The sequence below is a fragment of the Sminthopsis crassicaudata genome, chromosome 4, assembly GCF_048593235.1.
Source record: "Sminthopsis crassicaudata isolate SCR6 chromosome 4, ASM4859323v1, whole genome shotgun sequence".
In the NCBI taxonomy this organism is placed as follows: Eukaryota; Metazoa; Chordata; class Mammalia; order Dasyuromorphia; family Dasyuridae; genus Sminthopsis; species Sminthopsis crassicaudata.
Window position 1 is genome coordinate 110,243,638 of NC_133620.1, and position 20,606 is coordinate 110,264,243.

At 36.9% G+C, this 20,606-nt stretch overlaps 1 protein-coding gene across 1 annotated transcript in view; it reads left to right on the forward strand.

Annotated features, from left to right (window-relative positions):
• Positions 1 to 20,606, forward strand: part of SMYD2 (SET and MYND domain containing 2) — a 79,444-nt gene that overhangs the window by 23,861 nt on the left and 34,977 nt on the right. The window contains exon 2 of the mRNA XM_074309149.1: positions 3,719 to 3,782. Within this exon, the coding sequence (XP_074165250.1) occupies positions 3,719 to 3,782 (64 nt within the window). The remainder of the gene's footprint in view (positions 1 to 3,718; positions 3,783 to 20,606) is intronic.

The window sequence follows — 20,606 nt, forward strand, 5'->3', positions numbered from 1 at the left end:
GACTGGATTCTTTGGCCACTGAAGTGACTGGATCCAAAGCCGCATTGGCCATTGAAATGACTAGATCACACTGAGTAACCTTGGCCACTGGATCCCAAAAAAGAGAATGGTCTCATTGTTCTGATTAAATCCCGCTGGAGATCTCAGAATGTTTGAGTCATTACAGCTAAAATTGCCTGCTTTCCCCTTGAGATGTTGCCTTTGAGCCTGGAAATGAGTCAAAGCTGCATCTTAATTAAAAGTAGATCTTTTTTTAATGGAGGAAGATACAACCACACATATTAAGCATCTATAAACTTACTGTTTCTAAAAAGCTTTCTGAGATATCCCTATTGTACTCTAATCACATGATTGTTATGTATTCAAACTGTAGCGTAATAACCCTAATTTATACAGCTTTGTGGTTACAAAGTTTTATATAACTTACATGGTTGGTCCTCACAGCAAACCATTTTTCAAATGAAGACTTAGATTACAGAACATGTCAAAGCTAGGCTTCAAACCCAGGTTTTCAGCTTTCAAGTTTTTCTACACATAATGATAATGATGTTGATGATAAGCATTTCTGGAGCACTTTATGGTTTTCAAAAGACTTTATAAATATTATTTTATTCTCACAACAACCCTGAGAGTGCTTTTATTATATTTTATTTTATAGATGAGGAAACTGAGTCTTAGAGAGTTAAACTGACTTTCTCAGGCTCACACAGATAAAAGGTGTCGAGATTTCCTTATTCCCAAGTTCAACAATCGATCTCCCTAAGCTGCCTTGAACTGTATCCAAACACTTGTAGACCAAGAACAAGCAAATTGCCATCAAGCATTTATGAGTCTGTCTCTCCCAAATATGATATAAGCTGTGGGATAGTAAAAAGGTTATCTTTTTTTTGTGAATGTTTTGCACCTCTCTTTCCTTCTTCCCACAACTCCCTCCCTCCCCCCTCCCCTCTCTCTCTCACACACACACACACACACACACACACACACACACACACACATCCTTTTGCTACTTAGATACTCCACTTACAGCAGGCACTGAATTAGTTCTCAACCAACCTGTGATTTACACACACATAAATTAAGAGTTTGTATAACCCCTGGATATCGCCAAAGCCATTGTGTCCTTGTATCCAAAAGTGCCTAGAAATAAGGGCCATATTGAGCTGGATTATTATGCTCTTGTCAATTTTTTTAGACCGGCAAATTTGGAATGTTTGTTATGCTTCAGCTTTGAAATGTGTTTCTCTCCCACACATCGTGCAGTCTGATTCTCTAGATTCTAGTGCTGTCATGAAAACTGTAAGACAGTCTGTTTAGTTCCAACAGAATCATTTTTGGAAAACTTGCAGGATTCTGTGGGAGTAATGTAGTGACTACCGCTTGCTGACAAGAAGGAGCAAAGAATTCAGCAGCGTGATTTTTTTTCTTTTCTTTCTCCTTGTATTTTTGCCAGCTCAGGGAGAGGGATCCATCAGGGGTGGCAAGCTGATTTCTTGCTGGGGTAGGTCAGGTCTGCCCTTCTGCAGACACCAGAAAGCTGTCTCTGGTCTGCTGCAATGCAGCAGCATGCTTTGCGGTAGAGTTGGAGCTGTGACTGACTTCCCATTTTCCTTCCCTCCTCTCCCCTGCAGTCAAATGATTCTGCAAATAAGAAGGTTGACTTTACCAGAACCAAGAATTACACAGAAGGGTTTTTTGGGGGGAGGGGAAGGAAGAGATAGAATAAAACCTGAAAAAAAGTTTTTTTGGTTGTGTTTTAATTTGTGATTTTATTTTCTTTGAAAAAGTTGTAGTTGTCTACACAGCAACATAGAAAGTTTTATAAAGTAACAGTACAGTTCTTGTTATATAAAAGCTACACAAAAACAAGGTTGCATCTGATTAGTATAATTAAAGAGGGACAGTATGGATAGAGATGCACAGATGTGTCTATCAATCTGTGTTTCAGAGATTTCATTTGAGAATGTTCCTATTCAGGTATTTTTTTTTAGCTATTGTTTGCAGCCATCAATATTACCAAATTTTCTATGAAGTCATCCATAAGGATTAGGTTGACATTCACTCATATTGTTCTCTATTTAAAAGGTTTTATTAGTGAACTGGATTTGGAGTATTTAAACCTTGGGTTTAAAATATCAGACCTACAAAATAATGTGGCATTATCATCCCCCTTTTGCAGATGGAAAAACTGATATGCAAAAAGTTGGCTTCTTGTCACAAAGCCATAAATAATACTAAGAGTTATAATTAGAAAACATTATTATTTTGGTTTATGTTTCTCTGAGTCAGAGAACCATGGGCTAGATCTCTGCATGGTAGCTTAAGCTTTTAATTCTTAGGTCTTTAAATTTTAAGCTTGCTCTATCACTTTTGGCCTGCCTTGTTAATCTTTTCTATCCCATTATATTAACTAGTGTAGTATTTTTCACATATTAAATATTCAGCAATAGAAGACTTATATGAGTTCAAATCCAGTCTCAGCTGTATGATCCTAGACAAGTCATTTAACCCAGTCTGCCTCAATTTCCTCATTGATAAAATAGACAGGAAAAGGAAGAGCAAATTACTCTAGTACCTTTGGCAAGAAAACCCCAGATGGGGTCATGAAGAATCAAACATGACTGAACGATAACTGAACAATAACTTCTGATTCCATATCCAAATCCCTTTCCATTCAAATCTTGTTGATTCTTCGTGTACAACTTACATTTGTTCTAATCATGTCAAGTTTCTAGATTAGTTACTGCAAGCTTCAGTTTCCCCCAAGGCTTCTTTAGTATAATTCTTATCCAAAAAATATAATTTTTTAAATTAATTAATTATAATCTAAAGAACAATATAAGCCAGGTTACTTGAATTGCCAACTCTACATCTTTCTAGATTAATTTGAACTCATTTGGGTCTATAAACTTTAAGAGGGAAAGTATCATGTAGCCATGCAGTAAATGTTCTTTCAAATAATACAGAAAATTACACAAAGATATATGTATGACAATAGTTCCTTCTCAATGTGCTTGAAAGCTTTTTTGTTTTTTGTTTTTGGCAAATTTCATTATAAAAGTTACTGATAAAGAAACAAAGTAAGACCATCGCAAAGCCAGGAAGGGACCTTTTTTTTTTTTTTTTTTTTTTTTTTTTTTTTTTTTTTTTAATAACCTCAAAGATAAATAATGTCTCTGCCATTCTGAGAAAGAAGCTGCTGAATTCACCTGTAACTACACAGAATAAACACAGCTGCAAATATATAACATATGGTATTATAACATGGCACAGTTAATAGAGTGCCAGGCCAGGAGTCACATGGCCTTAGATACTTACTGACTGTGTGGTCCTAGGCAAATCATTTAGCATCAATTTGCCTCAGTCTTCTCATCTGTAAAATGAGCTGGAGTAGGAAATGGCAAACTACTACAGTTTCTTTGCCAAGAAAATCCCAAATGGGGTCACAGAGAGCTATACATAATTAAAATGACTGAACAACAACAATGCTTGTATATATTCAGATTGACTAATAGCCATTTCCATTGGGGTTTGACCATTGATCTTGTGGTCAAAATTTTTTTCTGAAAAAATGATATTTATTAATTGGAAATTTAAGATTACTAAAATATTGACTCTGCTAACCTATTTATTATTGCATGATAAACTGGATAGGATTGTGTGTCTATGTCCATCTCCACTACAGGGTGGATGTTACAGTTCCCTTTTTCTTTTTAAGGAAAGAAGGATTGTCGAAATGTGGAAGATGTAGACAAGCATTTTACTGCAATGTGGAATGTCAGGTACGTGTCTGAATAAGCAAGAGGGAAGAGGGTCTGGTTTTTCCTGAAGGTTGGTTCACTTCTCTTTGAATAGAATGTACCTATATTGGAATTTTGTCAAAATCAGGGGTTTCAGTTAACTTATTTGAAAAAAAGAAAGGATTGAATTAAGAGTCTGTGACAGACTTAGTTTAATAGCTTCTACTTGAGGTGATAACAGCTTTTTTTCTTCTGGCCACTCCCATAAAAAGAAAAGTTGATTTCAGGCCATACAACAAAATTATCATTCAAGGTCAAGTACAAGATTAAAAACATTTAGTTGTGTTCCTCATGGATACTTTATTCTCCTATATCTATCAGTGACTCCAAAAAAGTAAGGCTGGCAAATTGCATTCACTTAAATTGCTATTTTAAAACCTGAAATGAAGGTCTTAATTCATAGAAATCTTAAGTGTAGCCTTAGACTTTTCCCTAAATATCTCTCAAACCAAGATTCAGAGAAGTGTTGGCTAAATGAAAATCAATAGGTAAAAATTACAGGGAAGGAGATGCAGATTTCTGCTCAAGATAAGGTAGAACCTTCTAGCAATTAGATGTGTCCAAAAAAGAAATGGATCATTTGGAGAGGAAGTAAATTCTATGTCACTGGGGGTGTTCAGGCAGAAAGCTAAGAAATGTTTAATTGGTAATAGTGTAGAGAAGAGGTCTTTCTAGTTCACTTTGAACAAGATATTATAAAGCCCTTTATAGCCTTGTGATTCAGTAATGCTGAACTCTTTGCCCATATGCATGTTCTTATTAGAGATTTGAGAATATTTTGGGAAGCAGTGGCTGGGCAGCAGTTTTGGCTGCATTCTACAGTAGGCAAAGAGAAACTTTGAGGAAAGATTTTAAAAAGCCTGTGTTAAGCTAACCAAAGCCCCAGTAAACGTGTACTTCTCCTAAAACTACTTAATATTTATTTAATGAATAGGAATTTAATTCACAGTAGTTATAGTAATCGTGTTCCAATACTTATAATAATAGCAACTAAATTATTGTGTAAGAATCAAATGAGATGGTTGTGAAATACCTGGTACACACTAGGCACTTAATGAATGCTTGTTCCCTCCCCTCACCAATCCGTCTCATCCCTGGGGATGAGTCCTTCAGGTACCCACCACTTGCCTTGTTTCTTGTTTTATTTTCTTTCTCTCCTGCCCCTGTGGCATATGGCTACCAGTTGCACTGCATGACATTGTTTACCTCTCTTGAGGTTTGAGGAGGTTGGTAAGCCTTGGAATCATGATCCCATCATCCCTATGGTCTTCCTCTGCCTGACTACATGGTGGAAATAAAACAGAGGTTTGAGGGGAGGCAGCATCTTGCCATGGGAAGAACATTGAGTTGTTAGAAGAACTAGGTTTGACCTTAAATCTTCTGCTATCTGCTGCTACTTCTGTGGTCTTGGGCAAGTGACTGGCATGGACCCTAGCTTTTTCATCTGGGAATGATGCAGTTAGAAAGCATACTAGATTTAAGATGGGAGGACCAGGCTCTGAATCCAATCCTTGCTACCTGTATTCCGTGGGGCTTCTCTAGACTCAAGTTCCTCATGTAAAACAAAGGGGTATACACTCATTGCCACATAAGATCCCTTCCATATCTCTATCTTATATATTAGGAGATTCATAAAACATCTGTTCCACTCTTGTTTTTCCCCCAGACTCTAAATATCAAAATGTGGGCAGTTGTTCCTTTTGTTGTTGAGTCATTTTTCAATCATATCTGACTCTATTACTCCTTTTGAAGTTTTCTTACTAGGGATACAGGAGTGGTTTGCCTTTTTTTTTTTTTTTTTTCCCTCCAGCTCATTTTACAAATGGGAAAACTGAGGCAGACCGGCTTAAGTGACTTGCTGAGGATCACACAACTAGTGTCCGAGTCTGTATTTGAACTCAAGATGAGTCTTCCTATCTCCAGATCTAGTACTCTATCCACTGTCCCATCTAGCTGCCCCAAACTTCATAGTAACAGCAGCTATGACAACTCTTTGGCTATTGGCTATTTAGGAATTAGAAAATAAAAGGTGATATTTATAGACCATTCCATTCCAAACCAACTCTGTTTTAGAATGAAGGAAAACAGCTCCACAAATCAAACTACCCCAGCATCTGGGAGTTGACAGTATAAGCAAATGATTCCTTTTTACATTCTATCTCCTCTCTATTATGCAGAGGAAAGAGTGTTTCAACATTTGTTCTCTAGAACCAAGATTAGATTTTGTGAATAATGTGAATTCTGCTATATCTTGGTGATATTTTTGTTAGCATTATTCTAGGCATTGTATACAATGTATCCCCAAAATCTTAGTGAAGTTTTAAGTAACATAGCTTTATAGTATGAATTTAAGCAATTAAAACTTCACTAAGACTTTAAGGACACCCAGTACAAGATACCTAGAAATCAGTGTATGCCAGTCTTCCCAGATCTCTCAAATCTGCTATTCAGGTAAACTAAATTGAGGCTGAATTATGTACAAGTTAAAAAAATAAAAAAGAATGGAGGGAATATTGTAGTTTTATATTGAACATTGTCCTAAAATAAGGTATTATGATAAATCTGTCTGGAAGAAATGGGGAGCACCTACAATGTTCATAGTGGCAGGGCAGCATAATGTAGTAGAGATATACTCCTAGACTGGGGAGACTTCAAAATATTTCTTTCTAGTTCCAACTCGTACTTTTGCTACTACTCCTACTAATAATAATTCACCTTTAAGTATTATTGTAGGGTTCACAAAGAACTCTGAGATAATTAGTACAGTATTCCTCATTTGGTGGGTAAGGAAACTAAACCTCAGAGAGATTGTGACTTGTTTATGATACACAAACTTAACAATCAGAAACTTGGGCCCTGGGTTCTAGATTTCAGAGTCCTCTCTAGAGACTGTTTCCTCAAATCCCTTATGACCTGTGTGACCTGGGTAACTTGCTTTCTCTCCTGTCATGAGGAAATTTGATTAGATTACTTCCAACATTCCTTCTGGCCTTATGATTTTTATGAAGATGTTAGAGAATTTCTACTTGATTTACTTGTAGTATGGTGAAATATTCACTAGGCTCAATTGTAGAGGGAGATACTTTTTGATGTGGGCCCCAGATGCTAGGGATATTATATTATACTGTTTCAGTACTATAAGCTTTTATGTACTTTCTGTGGGGCCCAATTTGAGGAAAATCTTGGATGAGATCAGTGTAGATTATAATGAAGGCCATCCATCCTTGAGAGAAAACCTTGTAAAAGTGTTGGTGTCCCAGTAGAAAAAGCATCATTTTTTTAAAGCAGTGTCCTCTAAGATCTGGTAGCAGGACCTTCTTCATGGATAGATTTCTTGTACTGGTACCTGAAGGCCTTGTAATAGTCCTATTAATTGTTGGTTTGTGGTGCTAAGATAAGGCAGCAAAGATAGCGGAGACAAAAATCCAGTCATTCTTCATAGTATAGGAATGGGCAAAGACACCTCTGTGTTTTGTGGTAGAAGATAGGAGAAGTCTTAGGGTTCCATAAGAAATGGGAATTCTTTTTGCTTATGAAATCAAGATCTTGGGAATTCCAAGACATTACCCAGATTGCTGACAAGTACCCAAACATGAAAGAACATTCAGGTGTTAACAGGGGATGCAGCAGTGGACCTGAAGTTGGAAATCAAGAAATCAGAAAGACCTGAATTTAGATCTGGCCATAGTCACTTATTAGCATCACTTCTGTAGGCAAGTCTCTTCATCCTGTTTGCCTCAGTTTCCTGAGCTGTAAAATTTGCTGGAGAAGGAAATGAGAAATCAGTATCTTTGACAAGAAAATTCTAAATGGGGTCATGAAGAGTTGGATATGACTGAAAAATAACCTAACATGACATTTGTAATACTGTAGTTGGTAATTGGTGAGAGGATATGTCTGTCTTCTTTAACATTCATTAAGCAAACAAATGTCTTTTCCCAAAAAACTACCCACAGCAGTTTTCAAAAAAGTAAAATGGAATAATTAAAAAATACATGAAATTGAGGGGTGGGAAGAAAACCAAAGAACCATGTTATCCAAAACCTCTTCTAGAAGAAACGGAGGGGAAAACAACTTACTCTAGTCCTTTTGCTTCTGTGGAGAAGTCCTTCCTCAAAGAGGTCTTAAAATCATAGGATAGTAATCAGCCTGCGAGCCCCAGTTTTAGCCCAAAATGTTTTAGATTTTTAGTCTGCTTTTGAACAAATTGGCTATCCCTCCTCTGTTTCTTAGTTTACATAACTCAGTATGATCCTGCCAGAGGAAGAGTTTTTTTTTTTTTTTTTTTTTTTTTTTTAATTTTTTTTTATTATATATATATATATATATTTTATAATATTATCCCTTGTATTCATTTTTCCAAATTACCCCCCCTCCCTTATTCCCTCCCCCCGACAACAGGCAATACCATACATTTTACATGTGTTACAATATAGTCTAAGTACAATACATGTGTGTGAATATCATTTTCTTGTTGCACAATAAACATTAGAATCCGAAGGTACATGCAACCTGGGCAGACAGATATTAGTGCTAACAATTTTCATTCACTTCCCAGTGTTTCTTCTCTGGGTGTAGCTACCTCTGTCCATCATTGATCAACTGGAAGTGAGTTGGATCTTCTTTATGTTGAAGATTTCCACTTCCATCAGAATACATCCTCATACAGTATCGTTGTTGAAGTGTACAGTGATCTTCTGGTTCTGCTCATTTCACTCAGCATCAGTTGATGTAAGTCTCTCCAGGCCTCTCTGTATTCCTCCTGCTGGTCATTTCTTACTGAGCAATAATATTCCATAACTTTCATATACCACAATTTACCCAACCATTCTCCAACTGATGGACATCCATTCATCTTCCAGTTTCTAGCTACAACAAAAAGAGCTGCCACAAACATTTTGGCACATACAGGTCTCTTTCCGCTCTTTAGTATTTCTTTGGGATATAATCCCAGTAGTAGCGCTGCTGGGTCAAAGGGTATGCACAGTTTGATAACTTTTTGGGCATAATTCCAGATTGCTCTCCAGAATGGCTGGATTCTTTCACAACTCCACCAGCAATGTATTAGTGTCCCAATTTCCCCACATCCCCTCCAACATTTGTCATTATTTGTTCCTGTCATCTTAGCCAATCTGACAGGTGTGTAGTGGTATCTCAGAGTTGTCTTAATTTGCATTTCTCTGATCAGTAGTGATTTGGAACACTCTTTCATGTGAGTGGATATAGTTTCAATTTCAGAGGAAGAGTTTTAATGAATAGTGTTTAAAGAATAAAGGGAATGAAAACTTTTTTAAAGAAAGAGAGAGAAAGGAGAGAATTGCTGGTAAGTTGGCATGAACTGGGTATTTTAATGAAGTACATTTATTTTTACAAACAGGCCTGGAGAAATTCATATATTATTCATTCAGTTAGACCACTTCTTGGCAGAGATTGCCTCCAATTTACCATACCCTTATCAAAAGGATATTTTGGGAAGTTCGTTAGCAGGATAATCAGTGGGAACTGGAACATCCCAAAATGTGTTTCTTAACTGGATGGCAAAGGAGAGGAAATCTGTTTTTCACAATGAAGTGGAGGTGATTGAGTTGTAAGTAGGCTTTTGGAAGTGGCCCCAACAGATGGGGAGTGGAGACATACAGCATAAGCAGAGACTACAATCCACCAATAGATTTCTAGAGGTTGACATTAAGCAAGTTACTTAACCTCCGTTTGCCTCAGTTTCCTCAATTGCAAAATAGTATAATAGTATAATAATAACACTTATCTTGTGAGGTTCAAATAAGATGATATTTTTTAAAGCATTTGGCACAGTCTCTGACACATGGTGGGCGCTATATAAATGCTTATTCCTTTCCCCTTTTCCAATGGAAGTTATGGATCCAGATACTAACTAGGGTGACTATTGCTTGGTAATGAGCAATCAGTAGATACTTATTGAGCGCCTACTATGTGCTAGCTGTGCTAACCTGGGGATACAAAGGCAAAAGATGATCCCTGCTCTCGTAGTGTCATGGGAACAGTGAGCACTGCAATCCTAAACCAGCTTTTCTCCAGTCACCATTTTCTTGGATAAACCTTTGGTTTATTGATAGTGAGTGAGTAGCATAAATCATTACCCTCGTGTAAGACAATGAGGAACCAATGTAATGGAAAGGGAGCTGGACTGAAGTCCTAGGGGTCTGATATCTTAGCTGTGGGCCACTCTGAGCCTCAACCTCATTGTCTATAGATGGGGGCAATAATGCTTGCTAATGTCTGCCTCGCTTCCTTGTTAATACTTGATGATAAAATAAATAATTCACATGTAATCTGGTAGAGGAGGAGAGAGAACACCAAATCCCAGCCTACCCTGTCACTACTACCCAGAAAAAGGGCTATAGAATTGTCAGTTGTTATTATAATTAAGGCATTATATATGTCAGTTGTTGAGGCTTTACACATCTGAAAAAAAATCCAGCTCTGAAGCAGAGGTGAAAATTAATATCACCCAGCCTGAGATGCTCCTCCTCCTTGGCTACAGAGGATAACTGGTGAGTCATCAACTTTCATTGCCTGCAGCCATTACAGCTAATGCTAGCTACTTCCTAATACTAGGAAGCAAGACAGCAGAAGCAGCTTTGCACGTCGAGCAGCTAAGCCCGAGTTGTTTGTTAGCCACTGCCCTGTCCAGAAGCCGTCTCTTGGCCATCTCTCGTTTCTGTGTCTGGAATGGTCTCTTTTCTCACCTCTTCTAAGTCTCAGCTCAAATGCCACCTTCTGCAAAAAGCCTGTCCTGGTTCCCCTATTAGAACTTTCCTTCTACTTTGCATGTGTCTTAATTTACCCATTTATATGCATGTTGTCCCTCTTATTAGATTTTAAACCCCTGGAGTACGTGACTTTTTTGCCTTTCTGTATCTCTGCTACTTACCATAGAGCCAAGCACATAATGAGCACTTAATAATTGTTCGATGGGATTGAGGGAAAGGTCTGACATTGATGATCTGTTTAAGACATTAAATATTTATTAAATCTTAGTATGTCCCCAGCTGCTCAAAGAAAGGCAAAAGATGCTTCCTGCTCTTAAAGAGCTCATAATGTAATGGGGGGACCACGAGGTAAAATGAGCGTAATCCTAAGGGAAGGAAGTAGCATTAAGGGGGATTAGGAGTGGTTTTCTTTTAGAAGTTGAGACTTGAAAGAAACTAGAATGTCAGAAGAACGATGAAGAGAGAGAAAATTCTAGGGGTTGGGCAACTAGTAAAAATACATGGAGTCAGGAGGTGGAGTATCTTGCTCAAGGAGAAACAGAGTCAAAGTCCCTGGATTACAGATTGAGAGAATCTCCAGATCTGAATTTCGGTTTTTCTCATCTGGGATTCTTTCCTCAAGTGGTTATTTGAATATCTGGCACAGGAGAAATCATAGAACATTGGAGTTTGGAGTGGCTGGACCACAGGGGACATGTAAGCCAGTCTATAGCTGAATAAGGATCTCCTCTACAACCACTTAAAAGTGGTCAACTTGCTTTGCTTCAAGACCTTGGTGAAGGAATGAACTGCCTTCTGAGCCACTGCTTGATTATTTTTTGGGGGGAGTGGGGATAGGAAGAGAGAAAGAGTTGGGGGAGGGAAGGAAACGAGATCAAGAAAGAGAAAGAGAATGAGTGCAGAAACATTATGGAGAAAATTGGAGTGAGGCTCGACCAAAAGAAAAACAAGCAATGTTGTTCTAGAAGTAGACTACACCCAACCCAGACAGAAGGATGAATTAGATGATAAATTTGGGAAGTTGTTTACAGATCTGGCAAGGAAACTCAATATTGGAGTGACAGGGGATTCCAGCTCCCCGGACATCTGACACCGTTTCTCAGCCAAAAGCAGAGCTCATAAATCTCTTTGTTGCCTTGATGATCATTTCATCTTTCAAAGATAGAACGGGCAACAACAAAGACAAGAGTTATTCTGCAGCTGATTGTAATCAGTGATGAAGAACTGATTACTGCGGTGGAAGTGGCAAGAACTTTAGGAGCCAGTAATTAGAGCAGCATCATGGCACAGTGGAGGTGACCTCTGGCTGGCATTGAGTCAGGAAGACACTTAACCTCTGAAGACTGCTGGCAGATCTCCAAGGCTGTAAACTACAGAGAAGGTGCTAATATGTCCCTCACTGGAAGCTCCTTATCTTAGGGAAATCGTAGATCCAGTCATAACAGCGACAGTATTTTAATGTGCAATTTAATCATCGAGTGAGGGATAGAAAAGGAAAAAAACAAGGTACATATACATGCTCCTTAGATTTTTCTTAGATTTCAAACAGGTAGTATTTTATGACTTAATATATACAGGGGATATCTAATAGAGACGGGAAGTTCTCAGGAATGAATTGAACAAATAGAAATTATTCTGATGAGAAGCAAAAAGGGAGCTGACAAAAAAAAAAAAACAAAAACCATGTAGATAAATGGGGATTCAGTGATAAATTCAGATTTAAAAATATATGTGAGGAAGGTGGAAGCAAAGGGAAAGAGCTGAGGATGAAAACAAGAGTAATAGGTTCATAAGATTTATAAAGAGAATGGAAGAATAGAGTGAGCTGAGACTAGCAGTGAATGAGATTGGGGACAAAAGGGGAGTTTGGTTTCTTTTGGCATCATGGGGAAAGAGGATGATCAAAGGAAAGCTTGGTGCCTTACATGGATTGGATAGTTTTCACATGATGGAAAAAACAATGAATTATTTAGATTGCTTCTTTTTCCTTTTACAATAACAAACCAAAAAAAATGATGTTAAAAAAATACCTAGAATCTCAAGGAAAGTTCAGAGGGCAAAAAAGTAGGAATGAAGAGAGAGCAGCACTTCCAGACTTCATAATATAATATAAAGTGGTGATCATTAAAACCATTTGCTACTGTTTAAAAAAATGAAAAAGTTAATCAGTGGAGCAGACCAGATAAGAAAGAGTCAAAAACAATTGAACTCAATAGCTCAGTGTTTGATAAAGTCAAGAACAAAGAAGGAGAATAATTGTTGAACTAGGAGAATTGAACTAAATCATTATTAATAAGAATTGGAAACCGAGAGTGAGGAGATGGTTGGGCAGTCACTGGATGTGCGCTGTTTTAGAGTATTGATAAAATGGCAGATGGGCTGACTGAATACTTGTTGGAAATTTTTTAAAAACCTTAGATTATGTTTGAAGAGATCTTAGAGGGGCTAAGCGCAAATGTCCCTTTTTTAAAAAAAGGGAAGTGGGATGCAATAATCAAAAAATCAGTGCTATCTTACACTGCATTGTATAATATTCAGGACTAGTATAGTGATTATATCATAATGCTCTATTTGTTTTAGGCCATATCTAGAGGAGAGAATTCATTTAAGGACCTTTAATAATACTAACTGTGTGACCCACTTAGCATTTCTCATCAGCTATTTCATAAAATTGTTCTGAAGATCAAGTGCAGTACTGTATGTGAAGCATTTTAAAGACTATATATTAATGCTAATTATTGTCATATTCTATGTATGTGTGCTTATATTCACTTTTCTATGAATATATAATATAATTCTACTTGTTAGTAGTGACTATTTCTTTTCTTTATCTCCAGCAACCTAGCCCTATCTTGCATATAGTCAGCATTTAATATATCCTTGCTAATTAAATTGAATGCATGTCAAGTCAAGAAGCATTTATTGAAGGCCTGCTATGTACCAAGCCCCAGAGATCCCCCCCAAAAAAGGCAAAAATCAGGTCCTATTTTCTTTTTTTTTTTTTCTTTATTAAAACTTTTTATTTTTCAAAACATATGTGCAGACAATTCTTCAACATTAGTCCTTGCAAAACCTCGTGTTCCAATTTTTCCCCTCCTTCCCCTATACCCTCTTCTAGATGGCAAGTAGTTCAGTATATGTTAAACATAGTAGAACTATAAATTAAAACCAACATATGCATACATATTTACACAATTGTCATGCCACACAAGAAACAAAAAGAGAACAAAATAAAATGCAAGCAGACAACAACAAAAAGAGGGAGAATGCTGTGTTGTGATTTACACTCAGTTCCCACAGGCCTCTCTCTGGGTGTAGATGGCTCTCTTCATCACTGAACAATTGGAACTGGTTTGAATCATCTCATTATTGAATAGAGCCACATCCATCAGAATTGATCATCGTGTTATTTTGTTGTTGCCAGGTCCTATTTTTAAGGAATTTACAAGCCAATGAGGAAGACAAGGTGCGAACAACTATATAGAAGCAATAAATTGGATAAATTGAGAAATAAGCTTAGGGAAAGGCACTGGCATTACAGGGGATTGAGAAAAGCTACTTAAAGAAGATGAAATTTTTACTGAGCCTTAGTGGAAGCTAGGAGATAGAGTAAGGACAGATTTCTAGATAGAGAGGGTCAAACATTGGAAATGGAGTATAGGGGGGGGGAGTCGAGTTGTTCTCAAACTCTGTGCTCTTTGGGTCCTGGCAAGGAGAGTTGTGGGAAGGAGGCACAGTAATTGTGCTGGCATAACATCGGAGGGCTATGGGACCCTAATTTGTCTGAATATTGAAGGTGATGACAGTGGCGAGGTCTATATTTGAACCTGCAAGAGATGGTAGAGGGAAAGGAGAAGGTGACTTGAGTCAGCTTTCAAAATCATTCAAACAGAGATCTCTCTTCTCCCCAAAGGTAAAATACTGACAAATCACTTAGGGTGCTCCAGAAGATGTTTACAACCTTGATTTCAGGTGAGAACTAGAAGAGAGAGAGAGAGAGAGAGTTGCTGGGGGGGGGGGAAGATCATCTGACTAGAGAGCACGCAACTTCATTTTCTGTGTCTAAAGATCAGTTTCCTACAAACAATCTTGATGCAGAAGATCCCCTAACAGGATGAAGTAGATGAAGATGAGGATTTTGAGAAAGAAGACAGAATTCAGATGGAATATATCCTTAGTTGGAAACCCTTTCCTTAATCTCACTGATACCAGCTGAGGCCCACTTCAAAGTAAAAAAAAAAAAAGTGGGATGATGATATTATTTTTAAGAACTATGTCAAAGGAGTAGATGAGCTGAAAAAGGATAAAAAATTTATAAAAGATATCCTTCCATCAGAATTTCACAAAAATTTTGTAAAGAAATATGTCAAGTAATTATATGTGTTTGATTATTACAAAGGGGGCTCATTCAAACTTTAAGGGTAATTCTGGCTTTAGTTTGGTCAGGATTTTCTTTTTGTCAGTAATATTTATTTGATAATGGTATCCTGGATCTAGGAATTGGTTTAACCCTTCTTCCCATACTGTTGATTTATCATTTAGTAAACCAGTTTGTGTTCTGGGGGTAGGGGGGAAGAAAAGTAAAGAAAATGGCGTGTGGGAGGAGCCAAAATGGCAGGCTATTAGGAAACCGTTCGGTGACCTTCCATCCACCCTCCTCCATATAGACCTAAAATATGTGTCAGATTAAATTGTGATGGGGAACTCCAGAAAAGACCACAGTAAATCTTTTACAAGTCCACCTTGTCATACGGAGACAGAAAGTCTGCAGACACTTGAGAGTAACTCTAGCCAGGAGCAGGCTTCTTCCTGAGTATTCAAGTATTCAGGGAGAGGCTTGCACCAGGGCAAGAGAAAGCCCCAAACTTTACTGGGACAACCTCTGACCCATACTATGGTATTGCCAGATGGACAGGTGCAAACTGACAGTTTTGTCACTCACCAGTTCTGAGTCTCAACCCAGAGCTGACTGAGGAGGCATCCTGGATAATGGAAATAATTAAGAAGCCAGAAGCAGCAGTATCATGGCTCATGCTAGGCCCATATCAGGATCTCATTTCCAGCATTTATTCCCGACTGCAGAGGAATAACCAAAGCAAGATTCCTAGACTAATGGGCAACTTACAGCTCTACCACTCTGAGCTGACAGAGCTTTCCAATTGACCAATAGCTGAATGATCTACTATTGCTCAGCCCCAAATTCAGGTTAGCAATTTGCAGAGCTCAAACCAGAGGAGCAGCAATCAGACTTTGCTCTAGACCAGGCCACTTGGGGAATGTTGAAAACTTGCAGGTCTCTAGCCTGTCTCTGAGATCCTCAAATAACAATCCTCAGGGCTCATGCCTTTCTCTCCCTTCCCTCCAAAAAAGAAGCAGCAGGATCTGACTTTCTCTCCAAAAGAGGAAGAAGTTGCTAGAAGAATGGGCAAACACAAATGAGCTATTGTGATGGTAGGAAAACTCAAGAAACAAACACAGAAGAAGAGAATGACTCCAAAATGTCCACAAGTAATCTCTCACAGAAAAACACAGCTGAATCATAAACATGCTTAGAAGTCCTAGAAAATAGTTTTAAATTTTTTTTTAATATTTTTATAAAATGGAATTAAACTATTTAAGGAAAAATGGAATTAAAATATTTGAAGAAAAATTGGAAAAGAAATGAGAGCCATAGAAGAAAGAATTGGAAAGGTAATGAATAAAGTCAAAGGCTGGGGGGGAAATAGAAGAAAATGTAAAGCATCTCATAACAAAAACAACTGACCCAAAGAACAGATTGAGGAAGAAAAAATTAAGAATTATCAAAATATTTGAAAGCCACGAACAAAAAAAAAAAAAAAAAAAAAAAAAAACGCCTAGATATTATATTTTAAGAAATCTTAAAAGAAAACTACCCATATCTATTTGAACCAGAAAGAATCCACTGGTCATTTCCTGGAAGAAATCTCAAGGTGAAAACTCCCAGGAACATCATAACTAAGGTCCAGGATTTCCAAGTTAAAGAAAACATACGCAAGCAGCCAGTAAGAAAAAATTCAAGTACCAGGGAGCCACAATCAGGATTATACATGAGTTAGCTTCCATCATTATAAAGAAGTAGTGAGTCTAGAATGATATTCCAGAAGGCAAAGTTAGAAGTTCCAACTAATAATAATAATAATAATAATAATAATAGTTTAAAAAACTAACTATAATGGTTCAGGAGGGGGAAAGTGGATCTTTAAAGAACTAGAGACTTTCTGAGCATTCCTATTGAAAAGATCAGAGCTGTGGAGAAACTTTGAAGTTCAAAGGGGAGAAAAGAAACCAAAAGGTAAACATTAATGAACAGGGATAATTTATAAGACTAACAAGGATAAACTGTTTATATTCAAATATGGGGAATTATGAGTTCCCTCAGAACACTGTTATCATCAAAGTTTACAGATGGCGTCCAATTAGATAAGGTTTGGGAGTGGTTTTGTTATGCTAGGTGATCTTTAAAAAAAAAAAAAAAAAAAAAAAGGATAGAAAGAGAGAAGAGGAATACCCTGGGGGAAGGGGAAAAGCAGATTAGGAAAAATGATCTCACATAATTAAGAGTGCACTAGTAGATCTGTACAAAAAAGGAGGCAGCTGGATGGGATGGCTGGCACTTGAATCTTGCTCTCATCTGAATTATATACATAATATAGATATACATAGGCACACACACACATGGGTATGTGTGCACATATACAGAGTTGGGTTCAGAAATTTACATTTCAACAAGGAAATAAGAGGGAAAGAGAAAATGGCAGGAGAGTTACTGAAAAAGTAGTTTGAGGGAAAGATTAGTCCTAAACAAAAAACAAACAAAAATTATAAGGAGGTACAAAAAATATTTGTCATCTCAAAAAAGAAAAAAAATATATTAAAATCTTTTTTGAAGTAACAAAAAATGGGAATATGTGAGAGTACCCATAAATTAGGGAATGGATGAGCAAATTTTTGGTAAATCATTGTGATGGAATACTATTGTGCTGAACTTTTTTATCAGTATTTTCTGCTGGAAGTAATCATCGCTGTAAATTAATTTAGAAATTCAGACCTCTACTGTTTCTTAAATATTTATCTAGATTATTTGGTCTCCAGCTTCAGATACTCCCTAATTTTCTCTCCTCTCCTTTGCTTGTTCTCTTTCCTTCTTTCACTGTTTACTTGGACTCCTGAAGTTGCCAAAAGAACCCATTTCTCCTCAGCAAGATGGAATCAACCACCTGTTCTCTACCTCTATACTTTATCATAACACTCTCATTTCAGGCTTCAGCTAAAAACAGATCTTCATCTCCCTCGTGCATATCTTGTCATTTCTCTCTCCCTCTGCTCTTGGTTATATTTGTCACGGACTTATTTAACTCTGCTGTGTGTCTTGGCATAAAGCTTATGCCCAAGGACCTGTGCTGCGTTCTATATTAAATAATACTGAGTCCTTCCTATTTGAGGAGAGGGACGGTAGTTGGAAACTATTTATTAGGATCATCCATCATCAAATTTCAACATTGGATCTGAAAGTCTGATAGGATCAGAAATTGAGTAGTAGAAAAAGAGGTCTTTTGAAGACCTTTTGAATCTTTCAGATGAATAATACACATTTGCAAAATGAAGGAGACTGTAGTTCTGATTTTTAACTCTGATTAGCTGTTTATTTTGAAATGTAACTTTTAGAGCTCATCTTTTGCGTAATAGCATCAGAGAATCTTAGATTTGAAAGAGATCTCAGAAAGACATTTGATATAACCCTTATTTGAAAAGGAATCTCTATAACATCCCAATAAGTGACTTCATTTGAAGAGTTTACCTATAGATAGCGTGTAGATGACTAAACTGAATATATAGTATGCTAGGATAGTCTCTGCAGAGGAGCATTTGTTTTAGGACGTATCTCAGAATTGGGATTTGCTTTCCAAAAAATTGTCCTAACGTAATAGCCAAATAGATAAGTTAAGCTCTATGAAAATCATTTGCTGTTTTTTTTTTTTTTTTTTTTAAATATACATGTTTGACTTAGGCAATATAGTATAATAGAAGGAGAGAGAGCACTGGTCTCATATTTTCCTATGTTCAAATCTCACTTCAAATATATCCATTCTAGACTTTGTGATAGAGAACTTCTAGGTATAGGCTGATATGCACTCAGGATTTTGGGAAAATATAGAAAAGGAAATAATTCCATTAGGTGGGAAAAGGGAGAGTTGTCTAAAGAGTCTAATGTGGATGTATAGGGAACAGATCAATCACCTTAAATTTTTTTTTTTTTTTTAATGTACTAAAGATGGGAACAAAGCCAGATATAAGAAGTATGAGATTGTGATAAAGATTTGTTAAAATGTCAGAAATTCCAGAGCTTAGAATAGCTGAGGCTGCTAAGGGAAACTAGAAACAACAAAAAGGGTATGTATGAGCTTTGTTTATTTGTTTAGTCTAAGGTCAAAGAAGGAATAAGATCTTTTGCTTAGGACTGACAAAAGAGAGAAAGCAAAGCTTTTCTGTTCATATTTGGGGGTCTATTTTCTCAAAAAAAGAGAATGACATTTATCCTGGAAATGACAGAAAACAAAAATCACTAATAGGAGCTGATATGGACAATAAATAGAGAGCAAGAGATTACTTATCTGTCCTTCATGAATTCCAGTCATCTTGTCCAGATGAACTGTTGTCCAGATGAGCAATTTTTTTATCAAAGGTTTTATGCAAACGTGAGAAGTATATAACAGATTTGGGAAACAGAAAATATTATTCCAATTTTCAAAAAAAAAAAAAAAAAGAGAGAGAGAGAGAGAGAGAGAGAGAGAGAGAGAGAGAGAGAGAGAGAAGAAAAAGAAGGAAAGAGAGCAGATTCTACAAACTTTAAGCCATTCAGATTGACTTTGATTCCTACAAAAATTTCTAGAGTAGATGTTAATGAGATCATTGTAGAAAATGAGCCAGCCTGGCTTCATCAAGGGCAGATTATACCAGACTAACCTCATTTCCTTTGTTGATAGAATTATTAAAGTATGAAGTATTAAAGTATTGAATTAAAGTATTAAAGAATTATTAAAGATGAAGGAAAATACTGTAGATATAGATTTTAGGAAATCTTTTGATTAGATTACCTCATCCTTTTTTTTTTTTTTTTGTGGAGAAGATGGAAAGATAGAATTAGACAACAATACAACCAGCTGGATTCAAAATTAGTTGAATGGTAAGACTCAAAGAATAGTTGTTAATGGTCCAGTTTTGTATTCTAGCCTTGTCAGACTTCATCTGGTTTTATGTGCTCAGTTCTGGGCATAGTAGTTTAAGAAGGAAATTGATAGGTTTCAGTGTCCTAAGGAGGACCACCAGAATACTAAATGATAATGAATCCTTGTTTTATGAGGAATGGTTGAAGTTACAGACCATCATTAGCCTGAATATGATACCTATCTTCAAATATTTAAAGGGCCACATGTAAAGATTGGACTGTAACTTAAAAATTTGAGAAACAGATATAGGCTAGACATCAGCAAAAGCTTTCTAATAAATAAAGCTGGCTTAAAGTGAAATTAGCTGCCTCTAAATGTGGTGGGTTCCTCCCTACTAGAAGTCTTCGAGCAGAGGCTGGATGACCATTTGTCAGGTTTATTATAGTGGCTCTTCCTTCAGTAAATGGGTCATGACTAGCTGGCCACAGAAGTTGCTTACAACTCTCATTATATGGTTTTGTGCCTGTCATCTACTAGCTTGTGGATTCATGGGCAAATTACTTCAGTTCTCAATATCTCAGATAACTCTCGAATAACAGAAGTTGTAGACAAATTGCTGATCTTCATTGTCAACATGTAGTGATTGTGTTGTATTCAGTCGCATCCAACTTTTCATGACCCCATTTGGGGTTTTCTTGGCATACATACTGGAGTGATTTGCCATTTCCCTTCTCTAGCTTACTTTACAGATGAGGAAACAGGCAAACAGGGTTGAGTGACTTGTCCAGAGGCACACAGCTAGTAAGTGTCTAAGGCTTTGTTTGAAGATGAATCTTCCTGATACCCAAGTAAATGACTCAGAATATGTG